The sequence below is a fragment of the Mercenaria mercenaria genome, chromosome 17 (genome assembly GCF_021730395.1).
Source record: "Mercenaria mercenaria strain notata chromosome 17, MADL_Memer_1, whole genome shotgun sequence".
Lineage (NCBI taxonomy): Eukaryota > Metazoa > Mollusca > Bivalvia > Venerida > Veneridae > Mercenaria > Mercenaria mercenaria.
The window spans coordinates 27,345,882-27,370,553 of record NC_069377.1 but is presented as its reverse complement, the minus strand read 5'-3'; the positions used below and the strand labels follow the sequence as shown (position 1 = coordinate 27,370,553).

Here is a 24,672-nt window from a genome sequence, read left to right as displayed (position 1 = left end):
TTGAAATTATTGGCTTTTCTACATTCAAACAAATAAATAAACAATGGTTTTGTTATTTAAACAGTGCATTAATGTAGCTTACATCATAAATCATTATTGGAAACAAAAAGCGGGCCGCTTGAATCATCCATAAACTCGTTTCATGAAAAAACCCGAATAACACCGATTTCTATTGATACCGCGAATTTTCAACTGGATAGAATAATTTGTTTTAATAATGCGGCGCTCGATCGTTCATAAGAAATTTAATTTATCAAATGTCGTCCTGAAAATTATTTATTGCGCAAGCACGGCAGCAGGTCCGGTAGAATTATGGGAGAACAACAACAACAAAACCGGTGAAGGTATAGAACATATTCCCAAGTTGAACGGTATATAGGTTTACTTTGACATATATACACGTACACATTATCTATAGACGGAAAAACCTTCGGTTTTCCCGTATTAATTAAAAAAACAACACACGTAATATGAAATAAGGCAAAGCCTCAAAGCGAGCTCAAAGAAATCGGATTTATCTGAAAATATTATGCATCATTTATTTGTCACAAAGAAACTATTCACTAGTCACAAGAACTCAGGAGAACCTATTCACTGAAAAAGTCTACATTTAGTGTCACCATACCTATACAGTGAATATCATACGTTGCAAAGTTTATGGGAAGCCGGTGTCACGGTGACGTCATTACCGCGTTCCCGTTTCTTTTGGCTTATTATGACATTTTTTCCATTTTCTGGCCGATGCTTGATCTTTTAAATGAAAACAATATTTTTTTCAAACAACTGGAAATCATTTTTTTCATTATTGTTAAGTGATGAGTAATTTTTAGCAATTGAATGAAGTTCTGTATTCACTCCGGGAAGAAGTACTTCCTGTGAGCACCAGTCCGCTAGGGTGCGCTTTTTTAAAACTTCCGACGAAACTTTTCAAATCCATCACCAAGTGTGAAAGTATACTTGCGTTACCGTAAAGCTCGATTCTCGAGCTCGCTATAAAAAGATATATAAACATTATCCCCTGCTTTTTTAAATTTCGTTACCCTTTTTGTATGGTTAATGGGATCAAAGAGCGGTATATAAAAAAAAAACAACTTAGGCCTAAAATAAAAATTCTTTGTTTCCGGTAACATGCTCAAAAAAAAATTATGGTAGGTAGGTCGGAATTTTTTTTTTGGATTTTTTATTAAGTGAGACTTTTACTTTTGTGTCAAAAAATGAACGCAGATAAGGGGGATTTGATTTGATTTGGGGTGTAGTACTTAATAGACCTAGTTCCTTTCGAAAATCAGCAATATTAGAAAATGGATGCAGGAGTTGTGGCCATTGAAATTTTCAAAAATAGCACTAGATTGCATACAAGGTCAAAATGTGCTTTAATTTCATTTTGGATATTGACCTGATTGGTCAGACATTTGATAGGCAAAAGATTTAGTTTGTTTCATGAATCCTATGGAGTTATGCACTCTTGAAAACGCATGTTTTATGATTTCAAGTTTGTGTGCGCTTAGCGTTCTATTTCTGAAGAAGGATTTTTGTTTTAAGTTAGACTTAAATTTAATTATTGCTATAGTAGCAATAACTTGCTAGTATTTATAGTATAAATTTACCTAAGTTTGACTTATTGCTACTCTATTGCTATGGTAGCAAGTAGCCGCCTTCATATTTCATGTGCCACCAAAATCAATTTGTCGCTACCTTCTAGCTACGCTAGCAGGTTCCTGCTACTGATAGCGAGAGGTCGCTACTAGTAGCGGCTTGTTAGCAGGTACACAGCAGATACTCGCTACCACATGCTACCTTCCTCCTACTAGTTCGTGCTATCAAAAATAGTACCGAGTAGGTAGCAGCAAGCTATCGGCTAGCAAGCTGCTACCCTTCTGTTTTACTTTCTTTTACTTCCATGTTTTGACTAATTTACCCATTTTATAGTTTCGTACCAGTGAAAACTATATCTGACATTTTAAATGAAAATACCGGTTATTAGTACATGTCTATTTCACTCTTGCATTCAGTTGTTCCGAAAATTCACTGAAAAACATGCTGACACGTTTGAATATCATACCATCATTGTTATTTTTGCCGATATTTTTATTATTTTGTTAGTGTTTATGTTGTTTTTGTTAGATACCCTTAAAGGGCATTTACTTTATCAAACTTAAAAGCCGTACTGACAAGAAACACGGGAAGGAATTGAACTATCAGATCTTTGAAAAGTCAAATAGAAAATCCTAATGGAAATCAAAAACATCAATCCCAGTTTATGGGCTGACAACATGGTAGAGTTAATTGTATAGTCCAAGTATAGCCTCCTGATCGAATGTGATATTTATATGCTGGACAAGGAAGTATTAAAGAGAGAGAAAGAGATCTTTTTCTCGATGAAAAGATAATTTTAAGAGGATATGCAGACCTGTGACAGGCGGCGATAAGTTACTGTGTCCTGCGTAGTAACAATTCTGTCATAGAAACGTTTTGGAATTTCAGCTACCTAGTTGCCAGCCTCAAGCGATGGCAGTGCCGGGAAGTAAAATGACCGACCTTCTTGGATCAGTGTCCAGTTGTTCAAAAGAACAGAATTGTGACCCATGTTTGACCATCGGTCAGCATATCAAAGCTCATAGATTTTGTGTGGACTGCCAGGAATATTTATGCAGCGACTACTTTGAATGTCACCAGCGGACGCAATCCTCGAACGATCATGAACTTGTTGACAAGAATTATACTGATGAACGATCAGTGTCGAGAATTAGTCCAAGCGAGTGCACTGACAAGTGCCATGTACACAAGACGGAATTTATAAAATTCTTTTGTAAGCATCATGAAGTACTTGGCTGTACAGACTGCTTGGCTATGGGTCATAGAACATGTGACCTTGAGTATATACCTGACAAATGTGCTCGAATAGATGAAAGTGATAAATGCAGACAGGTAATTAGAGAATTGGATAGGAAAGTGAAAGAAGAAGAGAATATCGTTGAACAAGCTGACATTAGAAACAGCCCAGCCAATTCGTCCGATGAAACGGACACTACAGAAGAAATAATTTATACCAGGAAAGAGATAGATGATCAACTGGATAAAAAACAGAATCAAATGGAATTTCCTTCTGACGAAATGAAGTCTACCAAAATACAAAATATACAGACAGTAAATGAAACCTGTACAAGCGTTGCTTCAGAGATTAAGGGAGTTCAGACATGTCTACAGGATAACACAGCTACAATACAGGATGCACAACTTGATATCACCATAAAGCCTGTCAACTCCAGCCTAAGCTTAAGTGAAATTAAGGATGCTAAAGACGACAGCTGTGACCCATGTTTGACCACCGGTCAGCATATCAAAGCTCATAGATTTTGTGTGGACTGCCAGGAATATTTATGCAACGATTGCTTTGAATGTCACAAACGTACACAATCCCCGAACGACCATGAATTTGTTGATAAGAATTTTACGGATGAGCAATCAGTTTCGAGAATAAGTCCAAGCGAGTGCACTGACAAGTGCCATGTACACATGACGGAAGTTACTAAATTCTTTTGTAAGCAACATGAAGTACTTGGTTGTACAGACTGCTTAACTATGAGTCATAGGACATGTGACCTTGACAATATACAAGATAAATATGAAAGGTTAGGGGAAAGAGTTGAAAGCAGAGAACTGGATCGGGAGGTGAAAAAAGGTGAGAATATAATTCAGCAGACAATCATTCAAAAGAGTCAAGTCGATTCTTCCAATGAAAATGCTACAGAAGATATAATTTATATCAGAAAAAAGATAGATGATCAGTTAGATGAAGAGCAGAACCAAGCAGAAGTTCATGTTGATGAACGGAAGACTACCGAAATACAACAAATACAGACTGTACATGAAACCTGTACCAGTGTTTCTTCAGAAATTACAGAAGTTCAGTTAGGTATACAGGATAACACTGCTGCAAAACAGGATGCACAACTTGATATCACTATAAAGCGCGCCAACTCCAAGCTAAGCTCAAACGAAATAAAGGATGATGAAGAAGTTTTAGAAGAATCGAATGTCAGCTATGGGTTATGGCGCAGCATAAAAAACACGCTGTTGAAACTGGATGTCTTTGGGATCCTTAACTCCCGAAGCGCTGATTTACCTGGAAAGAAGACACCCAAGCTAAGCTCAAACAAAATTAAGGATGGTGAAGAAGTTGTAGAAGAAACAAATGTCAGCTATGGGTTTTGGCGCAGCATAAAAAACACGTTGTTGAAACTGGATGTCTGTGGGATCCTTAACTCCCGAAGCGCTGATTTACCTGGAAAGAAGACATGAAAGCTAAGCTCAAACGAAATGAAGGATGGTGAAGAAGTTTTAGAAGAAACGAATGTCAGCTATGGGTTTTGGCGCAGAATAAAAAACACGCTGTTGAAACTAGATGTCTTTGGGATCCTTAACTCCCAAACAGCTCATTTACCAGGAAAGAAGACATCTTTTAACGAACCGACCTTATTTCGATATATAAACGTTAGAACAAAGTCAAATGAATTTCCAGTTTCGTTTACAGGATGTGCTGTTCTAAACAAGAACAAAGTTCTATTAGCTGATTACAACAATCGCACACTTACTGTCGTGGATACAGAGAGTGAAGTAATAATAGAGAAGAAATCACTAGACTCGGACCCGTGGGACATTGCCGTACTACCACAAGACCAGATTGCTGTTACAATGCCTTACGAGAAGGAGATTCTTGTAATGTCAACAGCTGGTAAGCTGATACCTATCCGCACAATTAAAGTGAAAGGAGAATGTTACGGTATAACGTATGGTGAGGACCATCTTTACGTTGTCTGCAATCCTGCCAGTGTACTTTCAATGGATGTTCAAGGAAATGATCAGGTGAATATTTTCCAAAAGAGGGAAAAGTATAAAAACCATAAAGATCTTCATTATTGTGTGTTAAGTGATGACTGTAGTACAATCTATCTCAGTTCATATACTTCTCACTGTATACTAAGATTAACAATAAAGGGTGAAATATTGTCCATAATCGGTTATGGCGATTTAAAAGAACCAGAAGGAATGGTATTATTAGATGATGGATCATTGATGGTATGCATCTATAGAAAACATGCAATTGTACGCATTTCTGGGGACCTGAAACACCGCCAGAAGGTAGTTAGAGTAGACAACCCACAATCTATATGCTACAATCGCCATCAAGAAGAGGTATATGTTGGTACTTTTAACAGTGAACTGCTTTTGGTTTTCAGTCTAAAATAACATTGCTCAAATGAACAAAATGTGTTTCCAGTCACAGAAATGTGACACTATTGTATAGATTTTGTTCCGGCCAGCTTTCGTTCTCTTTTATTGATTCTTTACTTACACTGTATTTTATGATTGTTCTAAATTAGGACTAATGGAAAATCTTTCTATGCCGTATCTAGATTTATGAATTCCGCTATAGCCACCGGCGTGGAGAATATTGCATATTCGTTGCCTCTCGTTAACAGATTCAGTCAAAACGGGTCTGTTGTTATTTGCTGGACTGGACCATACGCTTGCAAAGGAACTTTTTATAAACGTGTTTGTTTATTTTTCATATTTTATTGACATTATTTATATTTTGAATGATGTACGTAAGTGCGTACGTTTTTTTCTCTGTATGACTTATCAGATAGTTATTTAAATCATCATTTTTCATATTAATATCAATACCACTCAGCATTAGCGAACGAAAGATTATTTAGTTTTAAAAGGTCAAGCAATACAAACAATCTCACTAGAATTATTTTTCAATTTCATTTTTTTCTCTTTTTTTTCTTTGTCAAACGTTCAGTTGAAGTTTGAGAAAAAAGTATATCTTGTTTGTAAATAAAAAAAAGAGATAAATTGTCTCTGCATATTCAATCTTATAAGAGTATACACATGATAATTGGCATTAAACTCCTCATGGCAGGAAATTTCGTTACATTATACGGCTAGCATTGATGCTATGCACAAAATTGGTACATATTTCCGTTCAAAACGTCGCTGATTTTGACTCTTTTTTTAACGTGACTGCGATCATAAGTAACTCCAGTTGGCTGCAGGTACTCTGTAGAATTATGAAGCTAAACTTATTCAGTCAATATCCTTATTGTCTTGACATTTAGTGAAACTGAGATTCCAATAAAATGCAACCAATTTTATGCTCGATTATTACAAAAAATAAAAACCATGCGTTTTAATAAACCAACACAATAAGAGCATTTTATACCAATTTTAACACAGAAATCGTTCACGCTTTTCAATAATAAGATAATATCTAGATATTAGATCAATGCAATCGATATTTTACTATTTCAATTGCCATATAAAAAAATATTAAAAGCTGTCATTTTTTTTTATATGAATACTTGTTTTTAAGTTCAGTACATCATTTTGAAATATTCAAATGCAGGTCTTCATTCAGCTGCAAAGTGAATAAAGTATAGTTGGTACCGGGATAGGTCGGTGTTCTATCCCCATATTCATCATAATAACCCTCCAACGTATAAGTTCCCTGTTCATGCATCCCCGTGATTTTTGCCTGATACTACACTTGTTTATCCGAATGAATTAGTCAAGTCTGCATCCGGCTCTTTTGTAGCCGCCGCTACGATAATATAATTGCAGAGTAAATCAACTCAGTTTTAAATCTGAAACAGATTTATAAGGATAAGAAAAATAATTTGGCGCATTTTTAATTTCTTTACATGAAGCAAGTATTATTAAACAAACAATAACATTCATTTTACTTTTGTGAACATTCCACGACAATTGATGACTTGTGACAAAAATTTGGACAAAGAATATGTTATAATTACCAAAAATGAACGCATTTTTAGTAAATATCTTATTTACATGCTAATGAGACAAATAATATTTCAAATATTGAAAGTATTGGTATTCTATGTTTATAGTTTTCTAAAACTAACTCTATCTTCTTTTCAAGTGTCATAATGTATGTTTTCTTTGCACTTCACGGTGACTTGTAGGCCCATATTGGGCCAAGTGTGTTTAATTGTTAAATATTGATATGTTTAAATGTTCACACAGCTCACTTTAATGAAAATAATTCTTATCATGTCTTATACTGACAGTTATTTGAAAACTTCACACAAATTAAAGAGTTTGGACTATACCATATAAATTACCTTTGTGACACTACTTTTACAATCTTATTTGTATTACTTTATGTGACATCGTCAGTTCCTTTTTTTTTTGTAATATAAAAAGCGGAAACCACGTTATCAAGCGAATGTGTACAGCTTGCAGTCGCTTGGCTTCGTAATTGTTACCAGAAACAAAACAAAACAAAAAAAAAAAACTCGTTGCCTGATGAACAAAAATTGCTATGCATGACAGTCGATTTTCCTTGTAATTGCTTGATAAATGTTTTGATGACATAGTTAGTGTTTGATTTTACTTACTTTGTTAATTAACATTTTGACTTTTCTCTGTCGATTTCTCTATACAAAATGTAAAATGTCTTTTGTAGTTTGTGTATAGTATCTTACTCCAGGAACATAAATGTATCCATAGCCATGTATGTTATTCTATTCAAATAAAGTCATTATAAATTTGACCGATTTAAATTCAGACACCTAAAACCAACCTTTCTTCTGAAAAAGAAATAAACACCCTTGAACGTACACTGATGGCTGGGCCAGTTTATGTTATGATACCTACAAACAGGATGTAACTATACATTTTTTGCAGAAGTACTTGAAAATGATATCCTCCTTCCATAACAAAGAACGTCATTGGATGCATATGTTTAATGTCCATTTATGTTTTGATGCCTAGTAACATGATGAAACGAGACCAGTTAAAAGAATCCTCCTTTTGCCCTCATAGATATCGCGTTACCTTGCGTTAAAATATAGATATTCTTTTATCTGCATTTTTTTTGCGGACTAACCAAGTACGTTTAATCAAGACAGCTGTCTCAACATTTATAAACGAGCACATGTCTAGAAAAAAGCTTTCGAATCAAACAATATTAATGAAGCCTTTTTTTGTTCCTTAAACCGTCATTTTGCAGAAATCACTCGATTGTAGTAATCGATTTGCAATTTAAATGTTGTCAATTTAATGAAACAGCAGTCATTTTAGGCACAGTGACGTTATCATTCGTTCCTTACACAGGCATTACCATATATGATATTTATGGCAAAATTATATAAAATACATTAAACATGTGAAAAATAGGTCTATGACGGAGTGAAATCTAGAAACTGTATCAAAATTGATCTGAAGTAGCTGAATTTTATATGAAACAAAGAGCAATTTCTTTTATTGGTATATACTCTGAATGGTGTATATAAATGCTATATACCAATAAAAGAAATTATTTTTATTTCATATACTTTAAAGCGTAATGGTATAATAAAAAACAAGCACGTTATTCAAGTTACTCTTTAGGCCGAATGGTCACACAAACATCCATAACAATTTCTGGTCGGTATAACTTCTGGCCGCAGGAAATTTTTCGACTTGTTCTTAACTAGTGTATAAACTTCAGGACGCCTATAATACAGGCAAATTTCGAGCGTGGTAGCTGTTATTATTTTAGATATGTGTCCGTTTGTAAGTAATTCTTACAATCTGTAGGCTCCTGGCAAACCTTAACGCAGAAATCAGTAAAATGCTGTAAGTGTAAAATTCTACTTTTGAGAAGTCTAAAAAGCACTATTTATTTTGTTTTACTGATTTTTCACCTAAACTGTTCCTAACCTTATTGAAACCTCACAGCTAAAGCTTTTAAGCACATACAATATACTGTATATAAGAATGTGTACATTCGCCGTTTTAATTTAAATCGTTTACAACGAAAGGCCATATCTACTATTTACATGATTTATGACCTAATAACCTATTGAGCCGTGCCATGAGAAAACCAACATAGTGGGTTTGCGACCAGCATGGATCCAGACCAGCCTGCGCATCCGCGCAGTCTGGTCAGGATCCATGCTGTTCGCTAACAGTTTCTATAATTGCTATAGGCTTTGAAAGCGAACAGCATGGATCCTGACCAGACTGCGCGGATGCGCAGGCTGGTCTGGATCCATGCTGGTCGCAAACCCACTATGTTGGTTTTCTCATGACACGGCTCATATTATTTTTGTATCATATAATATGAATTCTTTTTCTCCTGCAGACAGTTCGAAACAGACCAAAAATGGATCGAAAACTTGTAACAGATAATACCTATTATTTTTAACGAAATATCATTTTTGGTTCAATATACTGGGTCACACATTATCAGATCATCACTTTCCGAAAAAGTATACGGGGGCTCGTACGTCGTAATAGGTTTTAAATAAGTAAAACTAACACTCCGTCGATATATCTACGTATGCTGCACCCTCAGTTTCAAAGTTAATAAATAATCTGGACTCCACCCTTGAATATTCAATAATTTCACAAAGTATTCGATATTCCGAAATTTTCCATATCCTTTAAATAACTGAAAAAGCCTCAGAAAATATTTAGCTTCAGCCTCATTATAACTATTCCGTTCGTTTCCTTATTTTACACCTCGGCTGGAAAACATTGGCCTAAATTCTAGACATCTGGAACATGATAAAACAACACCAGTGTACGGCAAGATTATCTTTAAAAGTCTTCAAAAAATATTCTCACATAGCACGCAGTAAGGCTAGTACTTTTTATTATAGAACTACTACAGCTTGTAGCCTTATTATGCTTCTGAAAAGTAATTGTATCACCCAAGTATGGCCTCCCTCTAGGAACAATAGTTAGAACGTGATATTTATAGACTGAACGAGGAAGTTTTGAGAGACGGGCGAAACGAAACGGAAATGTAGCAAGGTGATATTGACTGTTGAACTTTCAGCTACGTAGTTTCCTTCCTCAAGCAATGGCAGTATCGGGACGTAAACTAACCGACCTTCCTGGATCAGTGTTCGGTTGTTCAAAAGACTACAACTGTGACCCATGTTTGACCATTGGTCAGCATATTAAAGCTCATGGATATTGTATGGACTGCCAGGAATATCTATGCATGAATTGTTTTGAATGTCACCAGAGGACAAAGGCCTCGAAAGATCACCAACTTGGAAAATGTGATAATGATTCAGGTCGAGGTTCAAATGAGTGCACTGAAAAGTGTCATGTGCACAAGAAAGAAGCTATAAAATTCTTCTGTAAGAATCATGAAGTACTTGGTTGTACAGACTGCATGACTATGGATCATAGGACCTGTGACCTTGACTACATACCTGATAAATGTGAAGGAATAGTGGACAGTGAAGAATGCAAACAAGTTATGAGAGAGCTGGATCGGAAGGTGAAAGAAATAGAGAATATTGTTCAACAGGCTACCGTTAAAAGCACTCGGGTTGATTCTTGCCGTGAGAAAGTTGTAGAAGAAATCATTAAATTCAGAAAAGAAATAAATGACCACTTAGATAAAATTCAGAAAAATATTGAGTCCGATGCTGAAGAAAGAAAGTCTAAAGATGAACAGATAATCAAAAGTGTGCTTGAAAAATGTACCGGCGTTTCTTCAGAAATGAAAGAAGTTCAGTCATGGATACAGGTTAGCACAGCTGCAAAACAGGATGCACAACTTTATATCACCATAAAGCGTGCTAAGTCCAAGCTAAGTTCAGATGAAATAAAGGATGCCAGGGTAGCTTTGGAAGATACGAATGTTAACTATGTGTTTGAACGTTGTGAATATCTTCAAAACATGCTGTCCAATCAAGTATTTGGGAGGCTCAACGATTTTACGGATGTTACGGAGTCAAGTATAACGGTGTCATTTGACAGGCTGACTCTTACAGATAGTATTAATGTTAAAACAAAATCAGAGACCGATCCAAAGTTCATCACAGGATGTGCTGTTCTGTCCAGTCACAATGTTATAATCGTTGACTTTGACAACAAAACGCTGAACGCCATTGACACAGACAGTAAAGTCATAAAAGAAATGAAAGCATTTGACTCAGAACCATGGGACATTGCTGTACTACCTCAGGACCAGATTGCTGTGACAATACCAGGAAAGAGTGAGATCCATATAATGACACCAACTAGTAAACTGTCAGTTGTCAGAATTATTCCAGTTAAAGGGCGATGCAGGGGTGTAACTTATCATCAAGATAATATATATGTGGTTTGCAAGAATCCTACTCGTATATTATCAATGGATATTCGAGGAAATGTCCACAGGAAGATTTTGCTGGATAATAAAAGGTTTAAAGAGCCACGTTACATTGTTATTGATAAGGATTCAACAAATATCTATGTAAGCGAACATAGCACTAACTCTGTACTCTGTGTAACACAAGCAGGTGAAATATTGTCCATATTCCGCCACAGTGATTTATGTGAGCCTGAAGGGATTATTCTGTTGGATGATGCGTCACTGCTGGTATGCAGCTACGATAACAATGTGATTCTTCACATTTCAATGGACTTCAAACAGTGTCAAGAATTCGCTAGCGTAGATGATCCACAATCTATATGCTGCAATTATGGTCAACAGATGGTTTATGTTGGGAGTCATGGCTGTGATCAGCTGAGAGTATTAAATCTGAAATAACATACGTGTGACAGAATATAAGATGTACTATTCTGAGTATTTCTCAGTGATTTGTTCTGTAAGATGTTGAATAGTTGCTCTTGTTCCATGACATTGCAACTGAACTCTGATAATACTATAAAGAAATTGCTTTTCAAGGCATCTATAAAATGACAATGACTATAATCAGTCTGATTACCAGATAGACATCATATTTCATATTTTTATCTATATTCATTATGTCTTATAATGTCATATCTTGTATAAGTCTTCGTCTTTTGTCAGTATTCATTTAAGACATAATGTCATATCTTGTGTCATTTTTACAACTTTTATCAATAGTTATTTAAGGCATATATCATATCTTTATCATTCTCCATCATTTATCAATTCATGTAGTTATTTAAGGCGTATGTCATATCTTGTATCGTTTTTTTTCCCGTTTTTTATCTCTTATCAATAGTCATTTAATCTGTTGTAATGTATGCAGAACTAGAATCGGAGCGATCGAAAAAATATTAATGGCGACATACTAGTATACCAATTTAAACAGTTAGGCAATGTTTAAAGGTCACAAAAACACATCTCACCAGTCTAAGCTCCGTGATTGAACCAATTTATGACGTCATTAAAATGGCGACCATGTTTGTAAACAGAACATTGCGTATCTTAAAATTAACTTTAAGTAAAATCTAATATTATTATATTTGTTATTATCCTAGAATATTTGTTGTCAATGTATGAATATATTGAAGTAAATAATGAATTAAATGCTGTGAAATATTTGTTTCTTATCTACTATTCCATTAAAATATACGAATGTCCAGATATTTCAATTGTGTTGTAGCTTTTTGTTTGTGCTCTAAACTGTCTCAAACTGTCTCAAAGTGATGTATACACGTCAATGTCTTTTTATGTAGCCTGTAATTGAACAAAGGTAATTCTCTGGACCACATTGTTCTGTACATTCGTGTTGTATTGAATTGCACAATAGCTTTTGAACATACGCACTTACTTAACAGTAATAGTCATTATTTATCTTTCTTTAACTCTAATTCTATGTTTCGTTCCTTTTTTACTTTTGATAGAAGCCTTTCAAAGATTAGGATTAATAATTTTCATAGGATCCTGAAACTTTATTGAACAATATTGGAGTCTTTGAACAATAAATTCGTTTGTTTTTAAATAGCCCATAGTTTCCATTGTAACTCTTATTTTAGAATCTGTCGGCCACTTAAGACCAATCTGCGCGGCAATTATTATGCGAGAAGAAGGACACTTTTCCTGATGGGTATCACGCCTGGGTGATAAAATATTTGCCATTGCCTGGCAATCTGATTTAACTCTAGAACGTTCTAGGATAGTTTTACCAATGATCAAGGGCTGACAAACAACAATTATGTTTTTGAAGTATGTTCATAACAGTTTTATAAACTGAATTCTTTTCATTAAAAGTGTCTTCCTTGAAATCACAACTACGTATGGCATTTCACATACGTTGTTAGAGTATCACATCTTATCATAATGATGTAGAAAATATTTACTGCGAATAATTACCAGATATCTGATTCTATCGGTCTAAAACTCTCGAATAGTCTACACAGATATACAGCCCGTGTGAAAAGTATTCCAGTTCTTAACTTTTTCTCAATGTTGAACATATAGTGCGTCGACTGAAACTCGTAAGGTCTATTCAGTTATGACCACGAATATATGCAGTAGATGATTGGATGTTTGCGTTCGTGTACATAAGATTATGCGACTATGACAATATTCAAATTGTCACCTTCTGCGAAATGATTCAAAATCAACCAATGCAGAAATCGAACAATGAAATAGAACAGAATAGGCACAGACATAAATACCAGGCTAAGTATCAATTAATTTCTGTCAATCTACTTCCGGTGGAACAACTGTATTACTATATAAAACATGAAAAACGTTTGTGACTGTGATTATTTGGTATTTGTCAAACTATACATCACAGTGTATAGACTCTCTGTACGCCCAAACGGAAGTCGCCAAAAACTAGGCGTTCAAAAATCTAAACACAAAATTTTGCTGTCGCGGATGGCTTGGATTTTCTTTGTTTATTTCGTTAATATCGCATAAAGTAAGTGTATTTTTTAATTAACATATTGTCTAAGAGCTACTGTTTACCTAGATACCAAACATGTCTGATAAAATACATTATATGCTTAATTTCAAATCAAATCACGTGTTGATATTTGTTCGATTTTGTAATGAAACTATCAATTCTTTGAAATACATGTATCTTGCGCTTTTGCAAAGAATTGAAACCTTTGCTATTACGTAGATAAATGTCTTACTCGTCGATAAATACTAGCCTGGCTCTATGGACATGTATGCCGATGACACTGTCCCACTATCCGATATATTACTGGCCAACTAATCGCAATTTTAAAATCCGGACTTTACACTTAGTCGAAATACTATACGCCTATTCAAAACTTCTTTTCCTTTTTTTTTATTTCAATGTTTTGACTTTGTTTTATGATAACCAACAGTTAAAAAATAATAGTTATAATTTCTTTCGTTTCAGAACAGTCATGGACCAGTTTAGATGTTATTACTGCAGTTTTGGATTCCACATTTTGCGTATAGGTTAGTGTTTATTAGTAAGCATTTATCAAATTAAATTGGTCTAGCGCGGCGCAGCCGCACGACCAATTTAGATTGATAAATGCGTACTAATTAATAAACACTAACATGCATAGTGTTTGAAATTATTTTTTGTAATAACGGCTAGATTCTTTACACAGTTAGGAACATTAATCACTAACGCATCATTCATGTAATCGTTACGTGGCACAACTCAGTGTTTGGTCCATTCCCGGCATCTCTGAGACTTGTTCGGACTTTACGATAGAGACTTTATCATCATTCACAGAAAAAAAAACAGTTGCCGTCAGCGCAGTAACTGGTAATTTAAGTTTATCTTAATATCCGGCTCCAGAGCACCGCTGATATCATTCAAAGTCAAGCAGATCGGAGCTAACATCCAGCTCTTTCTCGTTTTCATTCATAATTACTGCAGTATTCGCTACAGAACAAACTGAAAATGACCCAGCTCTTAGTGATTACATCAGCTGTTCTACATGTACATTTGTATAACTAATTTGAATAAAGCTACCATTTCCCTGGAAGATAGCTTTAATTGGACACTTTGACTTTACCAGGTAATCAGGTAGATAGCACATGTGTCAGTAGGCGGAGCTTAAATTTGTAAACAAAAAATAATTTCAAACACTAAGTACAACACCTTGGGTGACCTTGACATTGGGTATAATGGACACAGTCTCTGCATAAAGAAGGCTTTGATTGTAGGCTGCACAATGTTAATGTGAAGTTACAGTAATATATAATCAAAAGTAAAAAAGATGTGACAGAAAAACAAGTTTACCGAAAATCTTTTAACCAAGAAAGCCAACGCCGAAGCCGGGGGTATTAGAACAGCACCCCCGAATAGTGGAGATAAAAATACAAAGAAAAATGAGAAAACAAAGTGTCCTGTCAAACTGAGCGGAATAAATATATATTTTTCTCGTATGTTAGTGGAAACACGCATACAGATTCTATTTCTTGTCCAAGACAAGGACATCGTTGGTGGAATAGACCAATAAATACTGTTTGATTGTCGCAAGTAAAATACAATACAAAATTTATATTTATTATTTCATTGAGTACAGTGTATGGAGCTTTTAAGCCCAAACACTTCATCATTTCTTTACTGAATAGGCGTACAGTGTTTTGGCGAATAGTGGAACAGTTTATATCAAGTTTTGCGACTAGGCGGTCAGCGCATAATTCAGATGCATGTTGGATTAAACAATATTTCAATTATTCAGGATTGTAAATGCATATTTGTAGGTATAAACGCATGTGCATGTATTGATAATGAAACATTCAGAAGCGGTTCTGACACGAATTTCCTTCGTAATTCCAAAATAACGGGCGTTATTAGCCTGAATGCTTCGTCTTTTGCTTTGACCCTTTGGTTTTTGGTGAAACTACGTTTTAATTTTAAGCGTTATTGTCTATTTAATGACCCTGTGTTGCAGAGACATTTATCATACACTGAAAAATATATACAACAAGAATATTTATTTCAAACATAAAAATAATTACTACCGACAGCGTCCAAAAATTGGAAAACCGAAAGTGAACGCCTAGTTTTTGGCGACATCCGTTTGGGCGTACAGAGAGTCAGTACACTGTGTACATACTTAGTGACATTTTCCCCCGAATAGTTATCATTTCATGTGCATATTTTAGCTATTGCCGAATTTAGACGTTTTTGAAATATTAAGACCGTTAGACTCCCACAGAGCATGGGCTCTTTGAACAACTGATATTAGCGATTGCCTTTTTCTCCTGACAGAAAACAGACATTCTTCTTTCCTTAGAGGATCAATATAGATCTTAGTACTACGGGTATTTGTTTATTTTCAGACACATCTGACCCTTAAGCTTTAGCAACACTATTCATTTCGTATCTGATTTTAGCAAGACCAATTGCGACCTTACCAGTCATGGCTCTATCACAATGACCTTACCAGTCATGGCTGTATCACAATCACTGTGTCAAGATGCGCAGTAGGAGGCAAAGTCTGCCTATGTCAGAGAAATCACGATCATATTATTTAATGCGTTTAAGACTGTTGTATATATAAGCTCTTGATGACACATCTGTTTAACATTTCATACACATGTCCAATATCGTGAAAAAGATTGCTACAGGGGCTTAGTGTCGGTGTGAGGAGACATTTTGTTACACTTTAACGACTATAAAAACAATATTATTCAAAACAACAATACAGAAAAGAAGTTAAAGTATATTTCAATAAAATGTTAAAAGCAAACTGATTGGTGTGTTTCCATTAGAGGCTAAAACAAAGCTGAAACTATTATAAAAATAATTAAGACACTTTTCGATGGATGCTGTATAAAATACGAAACGTCAATACGAATTGGCAATATGAATAACGAAAGCAGAAAGTAACTGCATATTCTGTTTTATTCTATAGTTGTGTCCATTTTTTTTGTCAAATAAAAGGGCAAGACTTTACTCAGTTGGAAAGACTCGTGAAAAAGCCCATAGTAGAGTTATATTACATTATATTATAACCATATTTTTTCGAATGGTTGTGAGTTCAAGTCCCAGCGAGGCGAAATGATGGTATTTTTGGTTTTAAGTTTTCTATTTTAATTTATTAAATATTTTTCAACTATGCACTATTATCATTTTTATTTGATATAAACGGGTGAATATATTTGATTTAGAATCTACATTAAATTACGATGCAGCTCAGAAATTCGGCGAACCGTACTGGGACTCAGTGTTGTTATTTTCTGGTACTACATTCATTATTTCTGTAATAGAATTCCGGGGCGGAGGGGTTGGGATGAGGGCGGGTTGTAGCACATGCCATTACCTCTCGTGAACAGACTCAGTCAAACTGAGTCTGCTGTAATATTTCTTGGTTGCGTTCTATGCTTTCAAATGATCTTTTCACAGATTTTATTATCAAAGCATTTGTTTTGTTCCACGAGCCTTTAAAACTGTATTATGCTCATATTCATTGTTCGATTTCGAATTAAATCTAGCAAAGCCTCATGAAACAATTAACTTAGCTAAATCTTAGCTAAATATATAACTAACTGTTTACACTGAAATCAACTTTAAATGTCTACTTGTTCCAAACAATTTCCAGTTTTTAGTGGCAAAACATATTCATACTGTGTTTATTTACATATTTATTAGTATATAGTATTTAAACCGTAACGATCTACCGTTTGTACATGCATCCAAACATGTTTATTTTATGTTTATATAGACAAAATGCGGTAACTGTTCATATATTCAAATATGAAATTTGGGCGTAAATATCTTTAATTATGTCTCCCACTAAACAGTGGTGTGGGAGACATATTGATTTACTCCTGTCTGTGTCTGTCTGTCTGTCTGTCACAAAGCTTGTCCGCACTCTAAGTCGAACATTTCTCATCCGATCTTCACCAAACTTGAACAAAATGTGTGTGCCAATAAGTCCTCGGCCAAGTTCGATAACTAGCCAAATCGGCCCAGGCACTTCGGAATTATGGCCCTTGAATTACCGAAAAACGCTCAGATTTTAGGCGCATTCCTGGAGCCAAAAGGACCCCTATACTACTCATGAGTAGTATAGTAGTCCTTTTGGCTCCATGAATGTGCATGCAATCTGAGTAGTATGTGAGTCCTTTTGGCTAGATGAATATGCATGCGCTCTAGTAGGGCAAGTTCGATAATGAGCCAAATCGGTCCAGGCACTTCGGAGTTATGGCCCTTGAATTACCGAAAATCGGCCTTTTTACTCTTGTCCGTGCTCTTAGTCGAACATTTCTCATCCAATCATCACCAAACTTGAACAAAATGTGTTTGACCATAAGTCCTCGGCCAAGTTCGGTAACTAGCCAAATTAGCCCAGGCACTTTGGAATTATGGCCATTGAATTACCGAAAATCGGCCTTTTTACTCTCGTCCGCGCTCCAAGTCCAACATTTCTCATCCGATCTTCACCAAACTTGAACCAAATGTTTTTGACCATAACTCCTTGGCCAGGTTCATCAACTAGCCAAATCGTCTGAGGCACTCCAGAATTATGGCCCTTGAATTACCCAAAATCGGCCCTTTTACTCTTCAAAGGTATATTTGTAGTGTGTAAACAGTATATAAAGACTGACTTGCTATTTAGATGATTAGGCAGTTGTGGGAGACATGCGCTTTTCTCAAAAGCAACTCTAGTATTATATAAATGGCGTTCTTTTTGTTCAAAATAACATAATGCGAGAGAATTATGTATATGTTCAATGTAAATTACATGAAACTCTTTTTTTGCATAAAAACAAACAATTCTAATTTTAATTTAAAGATGATGGCACATGTAGCGTAGTGTACCTGAAGCTTGTCTTGAACACAACACATTACAACAGTTCTAACATTTATTTTCTACGAAGAGCAATGCACAGTAACTGTTCAGTCTAATTTCATGAATATAATCAATGTTCAATAAGTCTTTTAAAACAGTTCTGTTTACTGATCTGTTTAACAACATTTCTTAATTATAAATATATTTCAAACTAGCTCTTAACAAAGCTTATTAAGTTTCAGCTCATGAGAGCGGGAACAAGTCCCTTAGCCCGCCACTTGGGCAGTCTCTCCCTGATCACAGAGTATATTGAGTTTATAAAGTGTGATACAGGAAAACACAGCAGACACATTATTTCACTTCCTGTCCACCTGGTAATTAAACTTGGATATTAACGAATGTTTTGCACCCCGAAGCTACTGCACATGTAGAGTTGACAAGTTTTGTCTGACTTTTGAAATGTACAGTTAAAATCTTAATTATTTGAAAGAAATACCAAAATAGAAAAATTATAAACCTAGGTATTACATTACACACAGTTTTATATATATATTTTTAAGTGGCTGCCATTAAATCGGGATAATCGCGGAATTCAGACTTGCGACATTACTTAAAATGATCTTCAGACAGACATTAATGAACAGATTGGTATTTTTCCAACACACGGGACCCAAAATATGGCTCTTAGCAAACTTATGTCTTCAAAACTTCATGTATGTTTGTAACTGTTTGTTACATCTGTGTTTTTCAGTTCCATTCGTATTGTATTTGTACTATTCACTGGAGTACTCTTTTTAGGAGTATCCGCGCCATTTTATTTCTGAACACCATACTAAAAAAAAGTAAAAATCACGAAGCTATGATGATAGAAGTCCAAACAACGATGTGAAAGCTTCCGTAGAATCGAATTTCACCATCGTGATCACGATGGTGAAAGCCGAAACTACGACAGTAAAAGTCGGAACCACGATGGTGAAAGTCGAAACTATGATGATGAAGTCGAAATCACGATGATGAAAGTCGAATTTACAATGGTGAAAGTCGAAACTATGATGATGAAGTCGAAACCACGATGATGAAGGTCGAAACCAAGATGGTGAAACTCCAGAATAGTCACTAGATTGATAATAAATATATCAGATTCTCTATTTTTTTCTTTATTTGTCTAATTCAATTTCAGAGAGATAAAAGCCAGTCTACTGGTTCAGTTCACGACATAGAATCATAAATCCAGACGAAGCAAAAAACTCCCCATAATACAACCAAATTTCGAGTGTGATACCCATTCCACGTTCTGTAATACATGTGTGTTTGTAAGTAATCATTACATTCTGTGGGCTCTTCGAACTAGACGGGAAACGCAGAAATAAAAGGTCGTATGAGAAAAACAGTATGTTTGCTAAAAAGCTCTGTTTATTTTGTTTACCGTACATGAAACTTTTAACTATTTTTTAGGCATTTTTGATAACAAAAAAAATCATTTCTTGATATCAAAAATTTAATTTCTTGATATCAAGAATTCCATTTCTTGATATCAGAAAATCATTTCATGATATAACAAAAAACAGTGACATCTTTTTGATATCAGAAAATCGATTTTTTTGATATCAAGAATTCATTTTTGATATCAAGAAATTGATTTTTCTGATATCAAAAATTCGATTTATTTTGATATCAGGAATTCATTTTCTGATATCAAGAAATGCTGCCCTTTTTATATATAAAAAAAACTGATACCAGGAAATGAATTTTTGATATAAAAAATCGAATTCTTGATATAAAAAATCGTGTTATTTCTTGATATAAAAAAATCGACTTCTTGATATCAATAAATGATTTTCTTATATCAAAAAATCGACTTCTTGATATCAAGAAATCATAATCAAGAGATCGATATTTTGATATCCATAAATCGAATTCTTGATATCAAAAAAATAGTTTGTGTTTCTAGATATCAAGAAATGATTACTTGATATCAGGAAATCAAAACTCGAGTTCCTGATATCCATAAATATAACTATTTTTGTCGAGCCCGCTTGCGGTGAGCTCGATATAGTCGCCGCTTTTGGCGGTTCGGTGTATGTGCGTGCGTCCGTGCGTGCGTGCGTCCGATTTTGTCCGGACCATAACTTTGACATGCATGGACCAATCTTGTTTATATTTGGCATGAATGTTAACCTCAATGAGAAGGCGTGTCATGTGCAAACCCCATGTTCCTAACCATAAAGATCTTCATTATTGTGTGTTAAGTGATGACTGTAGTTCAATCTATCTCAGTTCATATACTTCTCACTGTATACTAAGATTAACAATAAAGGGTGAAATATTGTCCATAGTCGGTTATGGCGATTTAAAAGAACCAGAAGGAATGGTATTATTAGATGATGGATCATTGATGGTATGCAGCTATAGAAAACATGCAATTCTACGTATTTCCGGGGACCTGAAACACTGTCAGGAGGTAGCTACAGTAGACAACACACAATCCATATGCTACAATCATCATCGACAAGAGGTATATGTTGGTACGTTTAACAGTAAGCGGCTTTTGGTTTTCAGTCTGAAATAACATTGCTCAAATAAACAGAATGTGTTTCCAGCAACAGAAATGTCAAACTATTTTATAGATCTTTGTTCCGCCCAGCTTTCGTCCTCTTTCATTGATTCTTTACTAACATTGTATTTTATGATAATTCCAAATTAGGACTATTGGAATGTCTTTCTAAGCGGTATTCAGACTGTGTAAGACGGGTTTTTTCCCGCGACCTGAGGGACAGTGTGGAATAGAAAACCGAGCGTTAGCGTTAGTGAAAGACAGCAATATCTATCCCTGGCGTGCTCGGACAAATGTATACTTTCCCTGCTAGACAAGAATTTAGAATTCCGCGTTACTCGGCGTGAACTATATTGCACATTTCGTTGCCTGTGATTTTGCTTTTTTGAAGCTCTGGCTACGCCTTTGTTGTGACATACGTTTAAAAAGAAAATTGTTATAAACTTGTTTGTTTGACAAATCTTTTATTGATATCATCTATATTTTGAATGGCGTATAATGTGTGTGTTATTTACTTAAAATATATCATGTTAGAGTATAACTAGTTGCGTTCAGTTAAAGTTTAGGGCGAAACATTTTTTTCCCCCAAACTTCTTGATGAAGTAGTAAAATCACTTGTTTTCTGCTGCAAATATCTGTGGACAGTAGATTTTCTGTGGATATCGTGGGGTTTTTTTTGTGTTAAAATACATGCAAAGTTACATGAAAGGCCATGTAAATAGGTCGACCACGTTTTTTGAGCCGTCATTAATTTATGCAGGACAGTTGATTCGCCAAAAAAAGGACAGGAACATATAAGTAATACATGGTACACTAATGCATGACCCAAAGTATATGGCGTTGGCTTAACAAACTTGCTTCCGAGGTTCGAACCTTGATAAGTTCACATTTTTTTAATTATATCAGATTGTTGTTTGTAAGTTTGTTAGACCTAAACGTTTAAGATGGCGCACGTGAAAGACTTTATTACGGAGGGTTTGCAAACAGTTTTATTTCCAGATTGGTCTAGGTGTATTGACCATTATACTGTCTATATTGCTGTAGACGATCTTCCAGCACCGATGATCATCGAGCTTAACTCGGAGTCCGATACATTATCTGACTCAAGGACTGACACCGCTGAACGGTCGTCAACAGCCACAGCAAGTAAAGTTGAAATTATGCGACCTGAATTAAAGCAAAATATATTAAAAACATAGAAAAACAATGAAAGTAAATAAGTCAAACATTACTATTAAAATATTTAAAATGGTTTGAAAAGAGTCTTTAAAAATTCTTGACTAAAATGTAATAGAAATAATACATATTCTAGAGAAAAAATAAAGCCGTAACCTGCGGCTTGAACTCGAAACCTCGCGTTTTGTAATCATTACGCTCTACAAGTTGCGCCAGCGATATAATCAAGTTCATGGTAAACAAAACATACATATCAACTTACTCTATGGAGAATTTTCAGCCAGGTTTGGATCGAATATCGATATAACCCAATTGAAAAGGTATATCATTCCGTCACGGCTCAAAACACGTGGTCGAACTATAACAATAAAAACATACATACCTTAGCGAAATAACTGACGGGCTATGTTTCGTTGCATATCGTCATTCAAAGTAACGCGATTCCCCACACTGCAGACATAATTTTTAAATGTAACCCAACATTGTCTCATTTTGACCTAAAAATCCTTTTACACACACTACTACATACTGTTTATCAATCGCGTCCGTATTCTCCATGTGATATTGCGTAGCATAAAGCCTGATACTAAGGATCAGTATTTTAAAATCATATAGGGGGTCTTTCCAAAATGAATTTTTGAGTGACACTGACTGTCTGAATTAATAGCCAACAATATTATCCGCATCAAATACATTTATTATTATCAACTGTATAATGATAAGAGATGTAGAATAAAATAGGCATATGATTATGTTGTTTTCTTTATTTTTGCAACTGTATAAGCGAAGATAACGCATTTTGCAATATTACACTTTTTCACGCAAGAATCATTTTTATTGCTGATGTTTTCTAATTGTGTACTAATATTAAAGTGCAAATACAGTAAGGGTCTATTTCTCTTAAATCTTCCTCTAAACATGCTCTAGCACGGAACACGAAGTCGTGTAGATGAAAGACTACCAAAACAGCTCTATTTGCATAATATATTCTCAGTATGCGGGTTCCATGGGGTTCACTAAAGAGAAAGAAGAAAGTGGCGGTTTGCATTTATGTTTTGATTAAATCAAAGTAGCGCATTACAGTAATATAACAGACATCAGCTCAACACACTTAACATACGCCCATTCTGGCTTTTTAATACACTTAACCCAGATAATATGCCAATAAACATTCTAAGTTTAGTGTACAGCTTAAGTTATTAAGTAAACGCAGTCAATTTTCACAAATTTAAGTAATTCAAGGCCTATAGCTCAAGAGTAACTTGAATTATTCGGGTGGTAATCGAACTTGTCCAGGGTATTACGCCTTTAAACATTGTGACAAGTTGGGTGAACTTTGGGTAAGCACTTCTTTAGTTAGAAAGCGGACACTGTCAGTTTTCGCAATTTTAGTAAGTTAAGGATCATAACTGAGACAATCCGAATGGTTACCGAACTTAGCCACGATATTATGCTCATTGAAATAGTGATCAGGTTTGGAGAACACTTGGTTAGAACTGCAAAAGTGAGATAGTGCAAAGTCTCAATTTGAGTGATTCAAGGGCCATAACTCGAGAGAGTCATGGGCGATCCGGCTTTTATAGAGATCGAGATATAATGCTCAAGTTGTGACCAAGTTTGATGAACATTGCATAAGAACTCAAGTTAGAGAGTGGACATCTTTTGTGGAAACTTTCCACCCACGCACTGCCGTAGGTAATCGCATAATGCGCCCAATTTCACGGGTATATAAAAAGGGAAAGACAGTAGCATCATAACTTTAATTTGCTGATTGGTACATATATTCAATATACCTCGAATGGCTCTTTCCTGTAAAAACATCCCAGTATGAAACTGAGGAATTAGAGGATTGACATGATATTTAACACTTTTATATGTTTGTTTGTTTGTTTGTTTGTTTTGGGTTTAACGCCGTTTTTCAACAGTATTTCAGTCATGTAACGGCGGGCAGTTAACCTAACCAGTGTTCCTGGGTTCTGTACCAGTACAAACCTGTTCTCCGCAAGTAACTGCCAACTTCCCCACATGAATTATCAGAGGTGGAGGACTAATGATTTCAGACACAATGTCGTTTATCAAATAGTCACGGAGAACATATCGTTTATCAAATAGTCACGGAGAACATACGTCCCGCCCGAGGATCGAACTCGCGACCCCGCGATCCGTAGACCAACGCTCTTACCTACTGAGCTAAGCGGGCGGGCTACTTTTATATGTATAAGACTGGTTAAGTCTTGCATATTTGTTTAATCTCTCTTTAACTACATTTTCAGATCTCAGATATTAATTAAAACAGTAGTGTTCCTACTAGTTTAGGAAGAAGATGAATTGTAGGCCTATATGGTCAAACTGTGACCAACTGAAGATTGAGTAGATTGGACAAACCGTGACATCATTAAAGGGAAAGGCAATAAATCTATCTGTTAGGATATCTTAGAGTATTAAAAGAAGTGATATCTAGAGATTCG

General features: G+C 35.2%; 2 protein-coding genes across 2 annotated transcripts; both read left to right on the top strand.

Moving 5' to 3' along the window:
• Positions 1-4,320: 4,320 nt before the first annotated feature.
• Positions 4,321-5,250, top strand: LOC128549940 (uncharacterized). The gene has a single exon (XM_053527731.1). It carries the CDS (start codon positions 4,321-4,323, stop codon positions 5,248-5,250), a length of 930 nt encoding a protein of 309 aa, XP_053383706.1.
• Positions 5,251-9,877: 4,627 nt separating this feature from the next.
• Positions 9,878-11,566, top strand: LOC128549939 (uncharacterized). The gene has a single exon (XM_053527730.1). The coding sequence runs from the start codon at positions 9,878-9,880 to the stop codon at positions 11,564-11,566; it is 1,689 nt and encodes a 562-aa protein (XP_053383705.1).
• The last annotated feature ends 13,106 nt before the right edge of the window (positions 11,567-24,672 follow it).

Excerpts from the sequence above, each read along its gene's own strand:
- LOC128549940 (XM_053527731.1), top strand. The coding sequence starts at position 4,321 with ATGAAGGATGGTGAAGAAGTTTTAGAAGAAACGAATGTCAGCTATGGG.
- LOC128549939 (XM_053527730.1), top strand. The coding sequence starts at position 9,878 with ATGGCAGTATCGGGACGTAAACTAACCGACCTTCCTGGATCAGTGTTC.